Genomic DNA, 21295 nt, shown 5'->3' with positions numbered 1-21295 from the left:
GGAATACTGGCATTTGCAGCCTTGTCCGAGGTCAGTATCTAGGTACATAGATAGTCAGGATAGACCGGTATACTGGCAGCAAGCCACTACAGCCACGATGTGGCTGTCGGCTGTCAATGCAGGGGCCGTTATTTATAGTTTTCGTACGATGAAGAACTTGTTCCCGTTTTTCCCTTTCGTACGATACTGTTACGGACATGCACCCATGCGGGACCCGGGACCAGGAGTGGATAAGTACGGGCCAGGAATGCGGCCATCGTCTCTATTTTATCTAAGGCAGAGCGGACGGGATACCGAGCTTTCTAGAGCGTATGGTCGTATGTGGTGATTGTTTTGTTTGCCGGAAATCATATATAGAAATTGGGTACTTTATGAGCCATCATGACGCCCTTCCAGAGAGTTGGGGTTCAGAGTCACAAGTATCGCGTCCTCCAACGGAGAGCAATCCGATTGATGTTTAGTAGAGGAAGTATGCATGACCTCTCCATGGGGTTGGGCAAGACTTGTGTCGGTGTTGACGATTCTGAGGGGCAAAATATCTTACAAGGAGGAGCAAAGGCAGTGGCATAAACAGTTGATTGATACCGACCGTTCGGAAGAGCTCCGGCCGAGGAGCAACGGGTGATCCGCAAAGGATCCGAGCCTGGCTCTTTCGGGCACGTGGATTCGGAACCGACTCCGCAACCACCGGACCTGGTCACGTCACGCCATTTGATATGCGATGACTCTACGCACGTAAATAGGTATAATAGTTGCAGGGATTGACTTTCAATGCATGTGTGCTCTCCACCTCGTGTGGGGGGTAATGAGCAACCAGCAACGCACGCTATCAGCAAGTTGTATTGCGAATGGATTGTGAATCTTTCGCTATCCATTTAGCTGCAATCGGTAGAGGATTGTGAGATAGTGATTGACTGCAGCGAAGTAGTTCTCAAAGGCTCAAGGCACACAATCACCAAACAGCGACCACACTTGCAGTATTCCTGAATAGTTCTCAACAAGCCGGCAATGCAAAGGGAGGCATCGCGACAAACTACCACCTTCAAGATGTTTGCAAGATCATTTGCCTTTACATGGCTAGGTGCCATCAGCATCGCAGCGGCGAGTGGTATTCAACGACCCCTTGCACTGCCCTCCATTAAAGCGCAGACGACATCATCCGCCCTTCTTGACTTACACAAGTCGCTCATAGAGATCTCCTCGATTTCAGAGTCCGAACGCAATGTTTCGGACTACTTGGGTGGTTATCTTCGGAACCGTGGCTTCACCGTAGAGGCACAGCCTGTGAAAGAGGACCGGCAAAATATATTTGCATACAGCGGTCAATCGCGCAAAACGCGGGTGCTGGTAACGAGCCACATTGACACGGTCCCGCCGTATTGGCCGTACGAGAGAAAGGGCGACGAGATCTGGGGGCGCGGCTCGGTCGACGCCAAGGGCAGCGTCGCGGCACAAGTTGTCGCCGTGGAATCGCTCCTCCGGGATGCAGAGATAGGCGATGGCGACGTCGCCTTGCTCTTCGTCGTCGGCGAGGAAAAAAGCGGCGAAGGCATGCGAGTCGCCAATGGACTCGGCCTCTCTTGGGAGGCCGTCGTATTTGGGGAGCCGACTGAGCTGAAGCTTGCGAGCGGGCACAAGGGTGGCGGCGTCTTTACGATCAAGGCCAAAGGCAAGGCTGGGCATTCGGGCTACCCCGAACAAGGCACCAATGCGATTGATCTGCTTATCAAGGGGCTCGCTGCTCTCCAGCAGCTTCAACTACCATGGAGTGATGAGTTTGGCAACACCACTCTCAATGTAGGCACGATACAAGGCGGTGTAGCATCAAATGTGATCCCGCAAGATGCTTCGGCCACTGTTTCGTCCAGAGTAGCGGCAGGAAGTGCGGAAGATCTAGAGAAACTAGTCCGACAAGTAGTCCTTGGTGCATCGCCAGATTTGGAGATTGATTTTGCCGGCGGCCGCGGTCCTGTTCCTATTGATCATGATATCAAAGGTTGGTCTAGATTACACAAGTACCTCATTCTAGCACTTTGAACGCGTGCTGACCAGGATCCAGGCTTCGAGACGGCAGTCATGAATTATGGCACTGATATCCCACATTTGGATGGTGATCACAAGAGATACCTCTATGGCCCAGGTTCAATCTTGGTCGCGCATTCAGATCACGAGCATCTGACTGTGAGTGATCTGGAAGCAGCAGTGGAAGGTTACAAGTTGATAATTACGGAGATTCTGAACAGAGATTAGCTGGCGTGTGTGAGCGCACGCGGGTGGGTGTGTTGAACTCGTCGCTCTATGCCGTAGGACAAAGGAATGCTACGAAAAGTTCAATTGGAATGCATTGAGACTTGGAACAATAGACTGATAATACGTAGTGATCCACCAATATAATTTGAATACAACTACCTACCTCCCTTGGGGATTATATGGATTATGATAATTGAGTAGACCGTGCCAGCTATGTAATGGTTCAGCGCAGTTGTCGGGGTCGGAGGTTTGGCTCCAATATTAGCGCCTCCATAATACCCCACCGCCGATAAGATAACCACTGCGATAAGCTCTCGATAACCAAAATTTCTGGGAATTTCTAGCACTGGCAGTCCAGTAGAAGCTTGATGCAGCCAGTCTGCGAATAGCGTCACTCTTTTCTTGCATCTTTCCGAGCAGACCGTCCGCCAATCTCCGCCCAGCATGCCTAAGCCACGTTCGAAAAGACAAGCGATCCGAGACGAGCGGAAACAGAAACGCCGCAATGCAGAGGAAGCGGACGAGGTCAAATCAGCAAAGCGACAGCGACGAGACGACGCCGAAGACGCCAATGATGCACAACACGAATATGGGGCAAGCGAAGGTGCGGCTGGCCTCCCGAGCTTCGACGGCACTGAACGCCCGGAAAAGGAGTTCTTTGGTATGCTGTCGGACCAAGAGCAGGAATACTTTCGCCAAGTCGACGAGCAACTAGACATAGACGACTTCTCGTCTCAAGAGGAGCGCGACATGTATCTGGCCAATGTATTCGTCGAGGCAAAGGGCAAAGAGTTGAAGCTCGCGTGCAGTCAATCATGTTCTCGGCTCATGGAGCGCCTCATCTTGATGTCGAACTCGAGACAAAAGAAGAAGTTATTCGAACAGTTTGCGTCACACTTCCTCAACCTCATACAGCACCGCTTTGCCAGTCACTGTTGTGAGACCTTGTTCTTACAGTCTGCACCAGTGGTCACAAGGGAGCTCAGTGGGGAGAGAGACGACCAGCCTGCAGATGGAGAGGAGCCGGACGCGGAGCCTCTCCCCACAATGGAGGAGCTGTTCCTGCTCACACTTGATGAGCTCGAGGGCCAATTGGGGTACTTGTTGACGGACCGGTTCGCATCTCACAGTTTGAGAGTGCTGCTGATCATCCTGTCTGGACGACCGCTCGAACAAGCCGCAACCAAATCACTCATCCACAGCAGGAAAAAGGAGAAGATCTCAGCGCCATGGACTTCCAACGCGACCGGCGAAGAGAATGCAAAAGATGCCCTGCGGCCCGTTCCGTCATCATTCAATGCTGCTACAAAGAAGATTATCGCCGATTCTACAGAAGGCATGGATGCGACAGCATTGCGTCTCTTGGCCCGCCACCCCACAGGAAACCCTGTCCTTCAATTGTTGCTGGAGCTCGATATAACCCTGAACTCAAGAAAGGAGAATACAAAGGCCGAGGATCAACCCGAGGAAGACTCCAACGAGCGGCGGCTACTGTGGCAGCTGTTGCCCGATGCACCAGCTTCCCTCAAGGAGTCAACTTCAGAAGCATCAGAGTTTATTAATTCCATGATTTACGATCCCATTGGATCTCGACTACTAGAGACGCTCGTATCCCATTGTCCGGGCAAGCTCTTCAAGGTCATATTCAAGCACAATTTTGGAGAACGAATCAACAGCCTGGTCCGAAATGACGTTGCGTCCTATCTAGGCATTCGGATCCTATGTCGTTTGGGCAAAGAGGATCTCGCAGCCTCAGTCAAGAAGATTATACCCGAAATGCCAAAATTAGTTTCCTTGTCACGGTTCAACGTTCTCAAGACACTGTTCGAGCGATGCCACATCAGAGAAGCCCATAGTGAGGTCTCGGCACTATTGCGGGCACTGGTCGAGGCATGTGAGGGTGACAAGAAGGTGCTGGTGCCGAAACTGTGCTTCCCCGAAAAGGATGCCGAATCTGAGAAGCAGCAGTCTCAACAATCCCTATCAAAGAATCAAAATGCCGTAATCTCTCACGGATGCCACTTGGTCACAACGATGTTGTCCATCTCCGGTGCCGTGTCAAACGCTATTCAGACATCCTTGGTTGCCCTGCCTCCGGATTCTATCATGAGCCTGGCCACGACATCCGGCCCGACGGCGCATGTCTTGACGGCAGCCTTTGAGACAAAGTCCCAGAACAAGGCATTTCACAAAGTGCTTGTGGCAGCCTTGATGCGAGACATTGCCGGACTTGCACAGTCGGACCACGGAAGCAAGGTGTTGAGTGCCGTCGTGACCATTCCCTCCAAGAGCGATGGCATCAACCTGCCATTTCACATGAAACAGCAGATTATGAACGTGCTGGGCGACAATGAGATGGAGCTACGAGAATCGTTTCCCGGACGCAAGGCGTGGAAAGCATGGCAGGGAGACATGTGGAAGACGCGGACGAGAGACTGGATCGCCTGGGCGAAGGAGGTTGACGATGCAGCGAGTGCATCGGCAGAACCCGTATGGAAGAGACAACAGAACGCCATGAAGGGCAACACCAATCCGAACATGGTCAAGGTCGACGAGACTGCACGGAAACGGAGAAAGGATGGTGAGGCGGCCCAATAGTTGAGCTACGTCTGTGGGTGCAGTTCAAATTGAAAAATTGGTCATATCACAATGTGTTCTCGGCTCGTATTGAGCTACTCCGCCTCATGCATTTGGGTGAAGCGTTTTGGAAGTGTGCGAAGTTCTACAGCAGCCAACCACTCCAGCAAGTATTTTGCCGAAAGGATAAGCAGCAACACATCACGAGAGGACTCTTTTTCTGGATACATGGTATCGCACAGCGTTTAAGCCGAATGGCTTTCTGGTGAAACCTGTTTCCATTCCCGAAGTCCCCGAACCCCAAACTTGTGACCTGCAGCCTTTTGAAACAGATACATACTGTACATTTTTTTCTCTCCCAATAGCTTTTTTGGTGTTTTAGCACGAGATGTTGAAAATGAGAAACTTGTCTGATTCGGGCCGTTGCTGAATTGTGTAGGTTTCTAGTTGAAAATTTTTATATCCGGTCTGAACTTGCCGTTGCCTACCGAGTCAGATCCAGTCACGATGCAACTTGAACTTCAAAGATCAGGCCATGAATGCCGTGAGGGGGAAGGCCAGGCCGCAATAGGGCTGAGCGGGCTGTGTCTTGTCTTTGATTTATATGCTCAAGGTTCAAGGGGCTGCGTACATCATGTATTATATGCCTCCAAACGCCTCCTTATGCCAAATCACCAATGAGACCTGAAACCTGAATCTCTTTTTTTTTAGGTAGATGTTCACATTATGCGCCTCCTAAATACCCAAAGATTCACACGTGTTTAATTGTCAGACTTGTTAACAATTGTACGTTTTGCAAGGCACAATCGACTGTCGTCTTCTGAGGTTTACAAACTTTTCATCTAAATTCTTCCGCGCAGAGTGAAACTAGAAAATATGCATCAAGATAAGTGGCTTGGTAGGTAGGCAAGTGGTGCATACCTAGGTAGAGTTTGTTTCATCTGACGGGTGGACCAGCCGCTCGGCAGCCGTTGAGAAAAGGGAAAAATGAACTCCCCAATCGAAAACCAAATATTCTGCAACGACTCAGAGAAGGGCTTGGCCCCCAACCAAGATGCGGCATATCTTCAACAGATGGTAAAGTTGGCGCTGGCGGGCCAGCCAGCTATGTATGTAGTCAAGAAAAGCAACAGTAGGCGCAGGTCCTCTTATTCCCGGGCCCTCGTGGAAATTAAACTAGGGTACGTGGGAGGACAGCAAGGGGACAGGCATCAAGGATGTATAGCCGTGATTTGCTATAGTCTGTAATACTTTGATAAGGGACAGTACAAAGCTACAGAATACTTTTATATTTGTGCCTAGGTAGCCAGCTACCTACTTGGTACCACCAGGCTGTCATCCCGTGTACATAGTATAGTTCTGGACATTATATTGACCCCCAAACTGGCTGCTAGGCAGAAACATGGGACATGAGCGTCAACGGCGTGGCAAAAACCATGAACCCGTCTCGACTGGGTGTCCCCCCCTCCCCCAGAAGAGAAGACGGACGACGGTTGTATGTTTAGACGGGAGTGGGGGATCAGATACAGTAGTAGTCGACGGTACGGGAAGAAGAAGAAAGAAAATGAGGGTGTGAAGGAAGTGGCTAAATTGAGGACAGTCTATTGGATCCGAATGCGAGATCCGGGGTGTTGCCTCCCCATGATATCCCGTCGTTACTTGAATGCTTTTGTTGCAAGATTGCTTTGCCAGCGAGATCCATGAATGCTGTAAATATGGGTTCATGGTTCAGTAGCTTGGTAAAAGCACAGGCACCAATGTAGTCCATGACTAAATCGAGAGCTTCTTGCTTCCATGGTGGCATTTCCATCACGTGTGCGTGTGGGCACGTGTTTTCGCCACCCCTCTCCCGGTCGTCCAACGTCTATGGATATGGATGGATATGAACATCTCCAAACGAGGAATGTTCACCCTAGCAATTTACGAATACGTGACCTAGCTCGGGAGATAGCTTAGATTTCGTTGAGATATGCTCGGATGGAGTATCATGCTTGCCATTAGTCAGTTTCCAGGTACCTTTTTCCAGAGAAATTGCAGCATACGGTGAGTATCTTCAAATTTGTGTGTCGGGTCTTGATTGAGCATCTCTGCGACTGACTGCTCAAGCCCATAAGAAAAAACATATTCTTGTAATGCCTTGTTCATGTACCGGCGAGGGTCCAGATGCTCGTCAATTCATGCAAAGAACCTCAAAGAGCCAAAGACACGCAGAGAAGAGGAAGATGTCAAGCCAAAAGGCCAAGCGGTATGCCGCATGAAATGAATGTAGAATCCGTAAATGAAGATGCACCTTGAATCACAATTGCACAAAGAAAGAAAAAAAAATCTGCTGAATCCCCTCACATTGCTTTTGATAGTGGGGGAGTTGAAGGGTTCTGCCGCAAAAAGAAAAAAGAAAAAAAAAGAAAATCACCCCATGTAAGCCATGATGGTCAGTTGAGGGTCTGATCCTGACCTCTAATTTGGCATCCGGATCAAAGTCCGGTGTTCTTTTTAATTCTGCTGGGAAACGCTTATCACCCATATTTGCTTTTCCCAGACACTCGGGGGCGAGCTGGGGGGGGCTTTGTAAATTGCGGCGAGGTGTTCCTGTTGTGTACGAGCTATATTCTTCTTCTTTTCACCCCCCTTAACTTTCTTTTTCTCTCTCTTCCCCTCCACTTCTGAATCCTCCTTTGCTGCCGGTCGGTCCAACCTATTGTCCCGCCGCGTGGGAAATCGTGGGAAACATGGACTAGGGTATTCCGTTGACCTATTTCATGCAAGGGTGGTAATACCAATGAGAATTCATGGGGCAGGTAGAAGTAGGTGGAAAGGTGGGCGGGCGGGCGGACGGGCAGGCACAAAACGACTTGGTTCTTGGTTTTACACTTTTCCCCAAGTCCCAAGAGCCTGTGTTGAAGAAACAGTAATAAGTAGATTCCTCGACCAGGAAAGCTTGCGAATGAGATTGAAACCTGAAGACAAGAGGCGCCCGGGGTGTAGGTTGGTAGGGCAGGCAGCTAACTGATCTGGGGTAGTATCGACCAAGCTTCTCCCCGCCCTGGGAATGCATGTACCCCCCAAAAGAGCATAGCAGGAGAAACAAGACACCATCGATACTCTCTACTTCTACTGGAGACTATAATCTGTGTAGTAGTGTGAACCCAATAGAAAATGGATGCGGGACAAGGTTTTTTGCTCGCCAATGCGAGTGGATGAAGATCAAGTGTGTGTGTGTGTGGTGCTAGACAGTTGCAAGGTCTCTTTGGCAGAAGAGGTACTAATTATGCAGGTAAGCAAGACAAGGGTTGCAGTAGCAGATCTGGAGGCTATGAACTCAACATAGAAATCGTAACCTGATTACTTATCATTGCATCGACCATGGATGGCTGGGGAGGCGAATCCCCAAGTACCATCTGTCTCAGCAGGTACAATCTGGCCCTGCTGAGACAGATGGTACTGCATAGGCGAAGCTGACTTACGCAGCCCAGGAATCAGCATGGGAAAGCTTGGGTTTCGATCAGAGAGATCAGTGTTGTTCTTACGTTAGAAATGATTATCACTCTGCAATTTACATATCATATATGACTCCAGTATGACTTGGTTCACTTGGTCACGAGGTGTAGAAGAAGGATAGATGTTGCGAAGTTTTGTGGATTATATTATTCTTTTTTTGGTTGCCAATGACAGCGGTCTGGAAACCGCGTATAAGGGCGAGCATGCATACTGCGCCTTTTCGATTTTGACCTCAGACCGTGACGTCCGGCTATTTGTCAATTTTCTGTTCTGCTGATATTGTTTTTTCCTTGGCAAAGACCGAACTTTTGTCCACAATCGCACACACAAAGTAAAAGGACTCTGTCGTGTCTCGGGAAAAGTACGAGACAAAAAGAGGCTCGCCCCAAATGAGAAAAAGCGCACCATATTCCAGGCTGCACTTCTGTTGTGGAGGACGCATGGGCGAGGTATACAACCACCTCTGCGCTGATGACTAAAATCGCCAGCTACCCAACACGCCTCGAGGGTCTCCGGGCTTCATAAAAATATCCCGCGAGTTGCCCTCATTCCCTGCGCCGGTTGTCTAATAACTCCGGATATGCTTGATGATGATTGCCCTATCCAAACACCATGCGAGTGCAGAGAGAGAGGAGGGTGCGAACTGTTTGAAAATAAAACCGTCAAAAGAAACAAGGAAACCGTTGGTATCGAAACGCAAACAGACATCAGATTATGTGTGCGTAAGGAGGAGAGATATTTCCTCGTGGTGCCTCACGCCAATGCGTGGTAGTGGTGGCAAGACATTCCAACCAACGCCGTGTGAATTCCAAAAAAGAAAACCGCTTTGATAAATTCGTCGAAATTCGAACATGTCGTCGGTGTCGTTAAAAATCGTCCCGACTTGAAAAACTCATGCAAATGTAAATGCAATCAAACCCTGATAGGTCGCGCTACATGCCCGTGGTATCATTGAAGAGGCAAAGTTCCTCGTTGCTCGCAAATCCATTGCGAGCTTGCACCTCAGCCTCACGTGAGATGATTGGAGATGCCAACACAGAAATGTGTTTCACGTCATTGCTCCGAACCAAAGTCAATAAAGTTGTCCCACCCTGGATCAGCCATCAGGCCAGCTGCCGAGGGAGTACCCGCTTGACTGTAGTTCTCAAAGTGGCTGTTGAATGTACCTTCCATTGGCGAGTACAAGATCTCGTCGGCGGCTGTTGGCGTGGTGTCCGTTGGTGACACGTTGTCTCCGCTATCGAACGCCGACTCATTGTTATCCGCCAAGGCAGGCTGCGAGGACTTATTCGACTGAGGGTCGTAAAAGTTGAAGCTGGAAGAATCCCCGCCGAAAAAGTATTGCGCCATGGGGTCATTGACATCAATATTGACCATGCCGAGCATCTTGGCCTCGTTTGACAGCTCTGACGTAAAGGCAGATGTATGTTGCTGCTGCTGGGGCTGGACGTCCAGCGGTGGGTACATTTGTGCCGAAGACTGTCGCGGAGTGAGCCTCAAGTCAGGAGTACTGATGGTGTGTGATGAAGGTGAAGGTGAAAGTGCTGGCGGAGTCGAGCATGATGTTGTCGCCGTGGTCGCTGTGGAAATCCTGCGATCCATGCCAGGGAAGCTCGAGTCTGTCTGTGCCGATGGAGATGGCATAGTCGGTGATGTCGGTGAGAAGTGGGAGTTGTTCGTCATCAGAGGCGCCATGTAAATGGAGTTGTTAAGTTGCTGCTGGAGTGCCGCGGCACTGGGAAACGATTCGCTAAAGAGCCTGTTGACCTCGTTGTATCTCGCCATTGACGCCATCGCTGCTTGTGTGGTGATGTACGCAGAGACCCGGTGGTTCATAGTTGGTGAGTTGGTCTGAAGGTGGCGGGTAAGGTGTCTGAACTGTCTCGGCAGATCATCCTCTTCTTCCTCGTACATCTCCTCCTTGATAACAATCTCCTCGGTGACCTTCAATCCCCGGCCCGTCCTCCGCCTGTGAATCTCGGAAGCCATCCTTGCAGACTGTACTCTTGCCTCCAAACTCCGATCAGCTCGCCTCGAGGCAGCAATATATGCACGTTCTTGATTTTCTTCATGAGATCGCTCCGTCTAGTAGGTAACTGTTAGAATATCGTTTCCCGTGTCAAGAGGAGCTGGGTGACCCCGTGTGTGGAGTGGGAATGCCCACCTTTTGGGCCTTTACAGGCGGCACTCGGTCGCTGCTGAGTGGCATCGCTGCTGTTACGTCTAAGGAACGCTTAGGCATTGGATTATGATGTAAAATTGGTCAAGGCGTCAATGGCGTAGATCCACCTATTATACAGGCGACAGCGATATCGAACCAGGTCGAAAATCCAATGTATTTCTATTCCAGTCTCACGACAAGACAAGCTGTACAGGTATGCAATGTATAATCGTGGACACGTTGATAGATTCTTGACGCCGGACAAGAACAGTTGCCTGGCGTTGGAGGATTCCGTATGGTTGTTGTCTGTGAGTAGACGGTATAAGATGTGATCGAGCCAGGTGGAAGCCAAAGCTTGGTTGATATTGTCTCGGAGGAATGGCCTTTGTTACCCGTCTGCTTTGTAGAGTTGCGAATAAGTAAGAGGTATAACTTAATTCCCGAATGGGTGGTAAGAGAAGACAAACACGGGAATTGTCATACGTAGTAGTATGGGACAAAAACATTATATAGCCCAGCTGGGGGGGTGTGGGTGGGCAACAGACGTGCATCAGCTCAGAAGAGACGAGGAAAAGGGCATTGGAGACTTCCCCATCCCAGAGCTGCATGGGTATTGTCAAAGGTACGAGCAGAGGGGTAAGATTTGCTTGCGTTCTTCACTCCAACGGCATGCCGACTGCATGTACTCAGCGACATGACATTCTACCTGGGGCTCTATGGATGTTGCGGGTTTTGGCTGGGATCGATGTACCGCCCGCTGGTTTGAGGATCGATCGCCACGCAGAGCATTTCTCAGAGATCTCGATCAGTTTCCACGCTGTACCCTTTGGCCTGGCGCGCGGAGCCTTCGGGTTTGTAGCAAGGATGTGCGGTGCTCAGCCGGCTGTGGGTCGTGCTCGGCAGCAGCATGGTTGCAGATAGCGTAGCAAGTAGAGACCAGAAGAGTATAGCGGCGATTTTCTTTTTTGGAGAAAGACGAGACCCTCTCAGGGCAGGTCAAAGTAGAATGTAGTTCGGTCTACCGTAGCCTATCTAGTTGAGGTTGGCAGGTAAAAAAAAAAAAAAAAAAAAAACATTTCGGTTTTTTAATCCCCCTTTGATTCATGTATCTCTCCGTCTTAAGCTTTATACTCTGTCACTCGGCTTGCGTTGCCGCTATGGTGTAGCAGGCACATACCGTATTTCACCTAGGCCACAAACAAAGCTGAACGGTAGAGATCGTATCTACTATGTACGGGTATTGTTGCACATGGTCTCGAATTATTACCAGGTTTTATCTTTTCCCCGGCATAATTATATAGGTGGTGTTTATTTAGCGAGAGCTTTCCTGAGAGTATCATAGTAAACGTTACCAGAGCAATACCCACCGTCCGTAATATCGGCTACACGCCTGTCGCTCTGCCGGCTACAAGCTCCGTACCCCCAAGAGAAATTTATCACTTCGATAGTTTGCTCAACTTTTTTCTGTCCTTTCCTTATCACCCTTGTCTCTCATTAGGCCTGTCATCAGAAGCAATGTGTCGCTACTCAGGTCACTTGGGGTCTGAGATGAAGCTCGTGTAAGGACCACGTACCTAGCTTGCGTACCTAGGCACTTGCTAGACAGAAAAAATAAATAAATGTGCCTGGTAAGCTGCTTGTCCTAGCGGAGATGCGGAAATCTGAGACATCTGGCATGGGAACAAGGAAGCAGCTCCCATGCAGAGGGGACAAGAAGAACGTGAGAACTTTTACGTTCAGCCACACGGTTCCCAGCAGTGAGCACACCCTCATCAGATGGAGGGTGTAGCAGCTCCCGAGCCCCAAGCTCCTCCCTCCCAGCTCTAGTCGCCCGCTTTCATTCTAAAACGCACCCTATCAAAGACAGAGCCAGACCTCTTAGAGTTTGGCAGCCAGATGGCTGCACAAAACACCAATGCAAAGTCTCATCTGCATTGACTGGACTATCTTCGCTCGTAGTTTAGTTTGTGCTTCTACTTTATGAATTTGAACAACCCAAGGCCTGCTTGCTTACTGCCGCCGAAACTCTCCGTCTCGCCATTGCCTAGCACCTACAATCCTTCCATACACGAAGCATAATTTATTCATATGCCCAAAAAAAACCCCATCTGCGGGTATAAGAGTGTCTATTCCAACAACTCATTCACCCCGCATAAAATACCTCGAGGGGTCGGGGTACGTAGGTACTGTAGGTGGTGGTACCTTTGCTTTCTTATCGGCTAATGCATTCTATCGAGGCCCAGACGCTGTTGGCAACTTCTGGAAGGGAAAAACACACATCAAAAGAAAACGTTCCCTGGTGATATGGAGACATGGCAAGCATGGACAACCAGAGAAGTCTCGGGTCCTGCAAAGGGCTACTACTACCTATCTTACCTCCCTACACAGGGGTAGCAATTTTGATCCCCTACTCTACTCTGCCTACCTAGCCGCTGCCCCTCAAGTAGATGAACGGGACCGATATCTGCATCCCATGTGCCTGTGTCCATCACCAAGACCCAATCCGGCGGAGCGAAAAGGCTTGAAAGGGTCGTCAAACGTCGATGTACACATGTTTCCTCGATTTGTTCTGCGATCCCCCGCCCACCGCGCTGGGAGGACTAGTGAAGAGGGACGTTGCCGGTCTCCCTCCTTGGGAATTAGCGCGGCCGTCCATACATGTGCTAAAAGGATGGGCGGAGGAGCTGCAACATGGGCGGCCATTGGGCCCTGGGCTCTGGGCCCAAACAGAAGGCCGGGGGGCTCGCTGGCACATCACAGCACTCTCTCTGTACTGCTGTCGCTCAGTGGCCCTCCATGCTGCTGGGCTCTGTGCACGGTAGCCCGCCCGCTCCCTTCAAGGCCACGTCCGGATTGGACAACGTGCCATGCCTGACAAGGGTTACTATAACTGTCCATCAAAACTCTATTATGGCTAGGCATCGTGTCTCGATATGCGGGCCTTGTCTGTAGTGTAGCATCTTGGTTGTTCCATAGGCCGACTGCCAATTGCTTTTCCTGACAGAATGTTACGCCGATTTGAACCCTGCGTCAAAAGCATTGAGAGCCTCTCGTAGAAGAAAACAAACGACTTGAAGGGATTGAGCGGATGTTGATCCGGTTGTACGCTGGCCAATTGGCATTCCGGCGGGAGAGCATGCAAAGTGACCAGGTCATTAGCAAGTTCATTAGCATTCGCATCAGTCTTACTACTGTGTAATTCCAGAGAGACAGGAGAGACTTGACAAGGTATCGAGTGACTAAATCTAGGTCAAACAACTTGGTGCTAATCGTGTACTAGCAGGCCAGTAATTGTCGAGGCCTGCTGCTCTGCGTTGTACATAGAAGCCCGTACACTGTAGTCACAGTAACAACGCGTATATGGGCGACCATGATAGCATACGCGCAAACTACCAGGAACATAGTCCTGACGGTTGCTGCAAACTGCTGCCGGCACTATTATCGTCACCCGCTAGCTAACCTAGAGAAAAAGTCCATCAATCCGGGGCCATGACCCCAAAGCCGAAAGGACTAGACATGGGGTCATTAGGGAAACCAACCAGCCATTTTCCTTTATTAGGAGGAAAAAGAGAGAGTCCAGGCTTGTCAGGCTTTCGTCTTTTGTGTAGATCATAGCTAACGGAAATCTCTCCGTGGTGGAACTCGTTCGTGTCAGGACAATGCATACAATGGTAATTCTAATCTGATTGAACGCTTTGCAAACTACTACTACTACTACATAATAACTACTACAAGTCGGCTAGGCACAGGAGATATTTTTCTGACACTGCAGTAGAACTTTGGGCTGCAAGCATAGATGCGGCAGGGTCTATTATGGAATTGATTCCTGATTTCTGCTTCCATTCTGCAAAGGGAAGATGCAGACTCCGAGGTCAACCGGAAAGGGGAAGAGGATCGTCGCTGTTGTTCTTGACTCTCTTCCAATTTTTAACGATCCCTCTCACAAATCCCGATAGTTTTGACATCAGACTGCCCCAGTTCAAACTGCTTGAAACGGCGTTGGCCTAAGCAAGAAGTGGCCCAGCGACAAGCAGAGGAGCCATCAAGCCCAGCAAGCGTGGCTTCAGCCCTGCTGCTATCCTTGTTTTGGGCCCTGTTCCGTTACGCAAGAGAGAGAAAAAAATCTAGTGCCCGGAGCAACCTGTCCGGGTACCCCCTCTTCGTTTCCATCGCGACAAAGTACATTGTGCACTAACAAAGTCTCTGGCCTGGTTATTTCCACGGCGGCCAATCGCAACATGTCCACAACTCCAACAGTGTCTACTGTGTATAGCGGCCTGGTAAATTGAATAGGACGACCCATTCACTTGCCCTTTCTGATTGGCTCTGGTCAAGGCTAATGTAGCTAGGGAAGCAAGCCACCATACTTGGGAAGGCTTATGGCGTTTCCATCTGTCGTGTCCGTCGACCCGAGACAGAGACAACTGAACGAGGTCCAGTTGCCGCACCAAAGCAACACCCAGCTTTTGCAGCCACTTGACCAGCTAAAGCAGTACGGGTACATTCTCCCTGCGGTACGTATTCCACGTTCCAGCAAGCGGAAGACGGGAGTGGACGGTGTAGGGAGGCAGACCCATAGAAACGTGCCGGGAAGCAATGGCGATCTTTGCTCGAGTCAGCCTAACGAAAGAGACGACATCCATTTTTGCAAGAATGCCATCTCCGCCGACATGGCATTTTGTCATCATAGCTCTCAGACTCACACGTTGTGTGACATAGCTATGATCACATTCGCCCCAGCGATCGCAGTCATTTTGCATGTGCATAGTAAATTCAAAAAGACAGCCATTTTTACCGCCCGGGGTGTTTGCTCTCCCATGCTATTCTTACTAATCTGAGTTTCTACTTTCAGGCCTTTCTCGTTTTCGATGCCGCTGGCAGTACGAAAGTGCCAAACGAGCGCGTGGGCATTTCGTCAATCCCTTGTCAATCGTATGGCAAAGTTCAAAATCGCCCAGTTCTCTATTGACTCGGATCCCAGCATCAACGTACGAGAAGCCACCCAAACACCACGCATCATGCAACATCAAGTTTTGATAGATCTATGGTCATGTTCTGGTATTTTTTCTTTAATGATTGTGTTTTTTCTTCTTCTTTTGATAGCCGCGATCGGATACCTGTATCAGAGGTATTTAGCACCTCTGAAAATAACAGCGAGCATCAAGAAAACCGCATGAAACAGCATCGATATCGCAGATTCACATCTGTTTGCGTCTTTACGTTCGGTAAGGGCCTAGGCTCAATGTGTCCACTTCCGACACGGTGCTACGGGTAGGTAGTCGTGGATTTTCCATGCTGCACGTTTGTTTGGTGTACAATTTGCATGGTTTGCAATCGGGGATCTCGATGTAGCTATTGCGCTAAGGGTTGTGATCGCGGACTACCTAGTCGCTATTATCTCCGTACTACCACTACCAGCCTGCTCACTAGGTCATTCACTACCTGACTGATCAAATAGTTGACGAAAATACGCCAACGCATTGAGTGACTGCAGCAACTGTATTTCGCGACGCAACGACCGCCCTCACACTACTGTAGAAGTAATCAATGGCCCGGTCATGGTAAGAATAGGGATTGAAATCCCCCTGGTTGCCGCTGTGGGCTTTGGGCCTAATAGACAAAGGTCCCTATTGTGCGGAATTTGAACTGATCACCCAATACCCCTCATTCTCATTTATCTAGCAGGGGAGAATGTGCCTCTTTCTCTCTTTCTTCAAGCTACAACCTGTCAATCAGTACTCTGACGCCTAGTCCTCCCCTGGCTGGGCTTCAATTTCCTCAGACTCTAACTGAGCTGGAATGAGTGCCTACGAGGCATTGTCATCAGACGTGAGAGATACCGTCGTGGCCGTTGAATATACTATAATCCAACCCCAAGCATCAGTGACGTCGTTTTCCATTACGCCTATTAGTGATCATAAACCTAAGCAGGCATATCCTTTCCTTGACGAAAATTCCCCAGGCACTTCCGCAATCCGCTAAGTATCACATAGCCGCCCTACACGTACTGTTGGGCCCGCTTTGGAGACACGTTCTAGTTTATACGCAATCTGAACCAAATGATGGGAAGCTATCCAACAGCCGTCCTGCTCAATAGTCTGTCTTGAAAAGGCTGGGAAACCCAGGAGTCTGGGTCCCGTCGCTTGGGGGACAATGGGGAAAACAACCCAATAGCCATTGCAGCGTCTGCCCTGGTCCATCGTTCCGCTGCTCTGGTTCACGATCTGATCACTCCGATCACATCCACAAGCTTAAACATTGATCGCCCACGGGGACAAGGGTTCCAAATGAGAGGTACATGGCTTTGGACATGGATGGGCCTCTGGATCTTAGCATGCGTCACTATTGGTATCTTGGCGAAGCCGACCCTGTCCCCGGACGTTTTATTCTCCCACAGGAACACAAAACATGGGACAGACGCATCAAAGAATGTGTCGCTCGGGACAAAACGTGGGACGACACATGTCGAAAAGAGGGTTATTGCCAATCGCATGTGAGATTGAGTGCTGCTGGTTGCGGATGCTAATGGGAGAGAGAGAGTCCAACGGTGCATTATTGCTCGTGCATCTTGCAGCAGCGCTAATAGCCAGCAGATATTCCGGTTAATCCAGTCAAGCTTGTCGAAAAGATTAGACTTTGGTGCCATTGGAATCAAATCAAATCTTTCAGGTAGGTGAGAAATGACGCCCGCACCCATCCCGGCAACCCGAGAGATGTGATCACATAATCATGTATGTATTTATTGTATACAAAAGCGATTCGCGCTGTCACATATCACCACTAATATTCGATCTCAGTCAAGGGCCCTGGTATAAGCCATCATCCCTCGCGATGATCACGAAAAGGAAGAAGAGAATTAACTTTGCATATATACCGATCTGGGTTCACCAGACCCCTATTGATTATCGCAGGGACCTGGAAGAACAAGGGCAGAAAATGAAGGGTAACCCCCCTCCGTCTTCTTCTACTCGGCGATCAGCAGGGGGGTTCATCAGTGCGATGCCGCAGTCCGCTTCGCGATATCCCGTAGCGGGCCTGGGGTCTACGCATCGCCGATTTGGGCGTCAGCCGCATACCGGGCCGCATCGTAAAAATAGCAGTGAAATGGGCTGTCAAAAGGGAATGCTCCAGAAAGAACACATCCGCGCTTGTTCCTTTTCTAGAAGAAGAATGAACATCATTTCTCCTCTCTTGGCCCTCCCCGATCCCGCTGCCGACGGCGGAGCTTTCCTCCAGAGGAGGAACCGTTCCTTTGCGTGCAAATCGAACTCTGCAAGCAGAACGATTCCCCGATCAGGAAGATTTTTGTGGTTTTTGGTTTGGCGCCATTGAAAAGCTGTGTGCGGTGGAGCGGATTTGCATCGTCAGTGGCGCCCCTTCAGAACAGGCGCCTGGCGCTTCCAGGTCGCGCCAATGCGTCCGCAGCTTTTCTTCCGAGACTTTGCAAGAGAAAAGTTAAAATCAAAACACACTTTCTCTTCCAGGGGACGTGCGCGATGGTGTCTCTCTTTTTTTCTTCTCCCGAATGATGGAATCTTCTCTAGGGACGTCATGTTTGGCGATGCATTGGAGGCTCCGCCAGCATAGCGATCACCCATGAAGATCTGTATCATTCTTGGTGAGTATCATGCCCATGACGAAGTACGATATTCTCTGGCCAGGGAGGGAGAGAAGATCGAGTACGTCTTCATCTACGTACACCCAATCAAGCTGTTGATGACTGGACTGGAGTTTCAAAGTCTTTGGCGCGCTCTTTTTCTCGGCATTTTCTGCTACCGGGGCGCAGTCGCGCGCGCTGTCTGTCTCTTGCTTTCCTAGGCTCCCGATGGCAGCTACAAGCCAATCCATCCTGCTGGAATCCTTTTCCCATTCAATTGGGTCAAGTATTGGGTACGCACATTCTGACATCTCACTATTCAACATACACAAGACATTTCGGCCATGGCCTGACTCAATCGGACAAAGCGTACGGGCGGAGTCGCGAGGAAGAGGAGAGGCCTGCCGCATTGGGAAGGTTCTTTCTCCAGAGATATGATCTGATAAACACGATCAACCCTCGCACATGCTTCTAATTACAGATATGATATATCATTTAGGAAATCGGCGTGAGACTCGGTGGAGCATTCACGTTACACCGTTGACTCAAGTGGCCGACGTGCTTATGCTGGAATAAGCTGGAATACGCAAACCTGCGCTACACGTGCAGATCGTGAGACTCAAATTGGCAGTATATCAACACAAGGGAAAAGATCCAAATGTAGGCAAAATGACAAACAAGTCTTTAGAGCGACTCATACTATATCGAAATATTCAAATATGGAAATTAAACAACACATACCTCGGGCCCTCACATTCGACCCAGAGTATGCCGAATGGCGCAAACCATTCGGCAACCTCACCAATGTTCCGCTATGCAAGACCGTGAGAGAAATGCGAAAGTACAACGACACCTTTACTCGAGTAGTATGGGCCCAAATGCCACCCCAGCCGACAATTAAACGCAAAGTGTACCGAATCCCTTCCTACGATGGCGTAGAGTTGGAAATCACCCGCTTCGCAACCACAGAGCAGCTCGAGAGCCCAACGCCTCTGCCGGCGTGGCTCCAATTCCACGGCGGCGGCGTCTGCGCGCTGAGCATTGAGATTTATGCACCACTCCTGGCCAAGCAGGCGGCCGAGTCTGGTGCGCAGCTGCTTGCCGTCGAGTACCGCCTGGCGCCCGAGCACCCTGCCCCGGGCCCCGTGGAGGACTGCTACGCGGCGCTGCGCTGGGTGTCAGAGCATGCGGCCGAGCTGGGCCTTGACGCGGCGCGGTTGGGCCTCATGGGCGACAGCGGCGGCGGCGCCCTCGTGGCCGGCTGTTCGCTCATGGCCCGGGATCGCGGTCTCGAGCCCCCCGTCGCCCGCCAGCTCATGACCTACCCCATGCTGGACGATCGGACCATAAAGCGCCTCTCGCCGCAGAATCCGCAGGCCCCGCTCGTTTCGCTTCCGCTCGGGACCCTGGCCATGTGCTGGGAGGCGTATGTCGGAAAGGACAAGGCGGGCAGCCTGGATGAGGGGGCCGTCAGCCCCTACGTGGCCCCGGGTCGGGCTACGGACCTCTGCGGTCTGCCGCCCACTTATATTGACGTGGGCTCCCTCGATTTGTTCCGAGACGAGTGCGCCATGTTTGCTGCCAGGCTGGCGGCGGCCGACGTCGATATTGAGTTTCATCTCTTTAGCGGCGTGCCGCATGGGTTCGAAGCAGCCAGCGAAATAAGCATTACCAAGATGGCTCTGGAAAGACGATACCGCTTCATGAGAAACTTGTAAACGCCAGGGCGGGCTCCTTTTTTGGGTTCCTTTCTGAGAAAGGATGCATAAGTGACCTGCATGGGGTGCCGTTCGGACACGCCACCTGAGCGAGTCGTCTTCCGAATGATGCGATTATTGGTGATTGTGGACTCATTATCCAAGACGCGCAAAAAGATAAGACGCAGCTTGTTATTTACACCAAAGAAAGTCTTGTCAATTTGTCAAGGTCAATCATCGAGGCAGATTTGGGAAAGGCTGGCAGAATTCAAGCTGTTGAACAATCAGAGTAGCAACCATAGGAAGATAATCCATTGTATAATGTTCAGAGACCTTTATGATATTTTGTTACTCTATCCGGTCCCTCCCAAAAGTAGTCCTAATTTACCACGGCAGAAATCCTCCATCCAGGTCAAACATTCCATTCTCCTCGAAATCCTTATCACGCTTGCCTTCAATAACAATTACCATCGCCTTGGCCGGATCGCTTGCAGGCCTGGCACCATGGTCGATGCGAAACTGCCGCGTCTCCTCGCCGGTGAGGTTAGTGACGCAGAAGCCAGGATTGAAAGCGCACACCCTGCACCCCCACTCCTTGTACGAGTAGCGCTGACACGCCGACATCATGTTGAAGGCCGACTTGCTGGCCCGGTAGGGCTCTCCGGGCGTCTTGGCGCCGGGGTTGCTCGGATCCAGCTTGCGGGTGATGGACCCTTGGTCTGAGGAGACATTGATGATCAAGGGCGCCGCCGACTTCTTGAGCAAGGGTTCCAGCGTCTCGGTCAGAAACCATGGGCCAAAGACGTTGGTCTCAAAAGTCGTGCGGAGCTTCTCGAGTATGTCCATGGGCTTGATGAGGAGAATGCCCGCATTGTTGACCAGTACGTCGAGTTTGCCATATGTGCTCTCAATCTCATCTTTGGCGGCTAGTACAGACTCGCGGCTCGTCACGTCAAGCTGCAAAACTGACACGGAGCTTTTGAGGGAGTCGCCATGGGTGGACTTGATCTGCTGCAAGGCCTTTTGGCCATTCTCTACTGAGCGAGAGGCCAGCAGGATATGATACTCGGTTGAGCTCTGAGCAAGATGAACCACGGTTTCCAGACCGATGCCACCATTAGCGCCTATAAATATGTCATGTCAGTCTGATTGGCTACTCTGACGTGGCATACTCTAGCTCGACATACCGGTAATAAGTACGATTTTCTTGTCAGATGCCATTGTGTGATTTTTCTCGAAAGGCGACAGAAGTGAATATGACGAGAACATATACTATAATTATTTGCATGAACGGATAGAAGTGCTTATTTGCCTTGTTGACTGAATGTATTCACTATTTTATATCGTGGCATGCTCGATGGTGCCGCAAACAATATTGGCTGTACGGCGGGTTTAAGTCCGTTAAATGCGTTATGGTTATGGGCGCCATCCTATTTAGGTAAACGCTTTCAACATCTCGCAAATCTGCAAATGTGCGAGGTCCACGATTTTACATCTGCGCAAGTTTCAAACAAC

At 50.3% G+C, this 21295-nt stretch overlaps 5 protein-coding genes across 5 annotated transcripts; 3 read left to right on the top strand and 2 right to left on the bottom strand.

Annotated features, from left to right (window-relative positions):
• Positions 1–1047: 1047 nt before the first annotated feature.
• Positions 1048–2250, top strand: PFICI_12404 (uncharacterized protein; the record flags this gene model as incomplete). The annotated part of the gene is made up of 2 exons (XM_007840985.1): positions 1048–1996; positions 2060–2250. 2 exons carry the CDS (start codon positions 1048–1050, stop codon positions 2248–2250), a joined length of 1140 nt encoding a protein of 379 aa, XP_007839176.1.
• A 444-nt stretch (positions 2251–2694) lies between these two features.
• On the top strand, positions 2695–4848 carry PFICI_12403 (Nucleolar protein 9; the record flags this gene model as incomplete). Its single annotated transcript, XM_007840984.1, has 1 exon — positions 2695–4848. The coding sequence occupies one exon, from the start codon at positions 2695–2697 to the stop codon at positions 4846–4848; it is 2154 nt and encodes a 717-aa protein (XP_007839175.1).
• A 4530-nt stretch (positions 4849–9378) lies between these two features.
• On the bottom strand, positions 9379–10314 carry PFICI_12402 (uncharacterized protein; the record flags this gene model as incomplete). The annotated part of the gene is made up of 1 exon (XM_007840983.1): positions 9379–10314. One exon carries the CDS (start codon positions 10312–10314, stop codon positions 9379–9381), a length of 936 nt encoding a protein of 311 aa, XP_007839174.1.
• Positions 10315–18802: 8488 nt separating this feature from the next.
• Positions 18803–19801, top strand: PFICI_12401 (uncharacterized protein; the record flags this gene model as incomplete). The annotated part of the gene is made up of 1 exon (XM_007840982.1): positions 18803–19801. The coding sequence occupies one exon, from the start codon at positions 18803–18805 to the stop codon at positions 19799–19801; it is 999 nt and encodes a 332-aa protein (XP_007839173.1).
• Positions 19802–20164: 363 nt separating this feature from the next.
• On the bottom strand, positions 20165–21001 carry PFICI_12400 (uncharacterized protein; the record flags this gene model as incomplete). Its single annotated transcript, XM_007840981.1, has 2 exons — positions 20165–20904; positions 20968–21001. 2 exons carry the CDS (start codon positions 20999–21001, stop codon positions 20165–20167), a joined length of 774 nt encoding a protein of 257 aa, XP_007839172.1.
• Positions 21002–21295: the final 294 nt, after the last annotated feature.

The sequence above is a fragment of the Pestalotiopsis fici genome (assembly GCF_000516985.1).
Source record: "Pestalotiopsis fici W106-1 unplaced genomic scaffold PFICI_Scf_10, whole genome shotgun sequence".
Taxonomy (NCBI): domain Eukaryota; kingdom Fungi; phylum Ascomycota; class Sordariomycetes; order Amphisphaeriales; family Sporocadaceae; genus Pestalotiopsis; species Pestalotiopsis fici.
The sequence above is the reverse complement of the archived record's forward strand: the minus strand, read 5'-3'. Positions and strand labels throughout refer to the sequence as shown.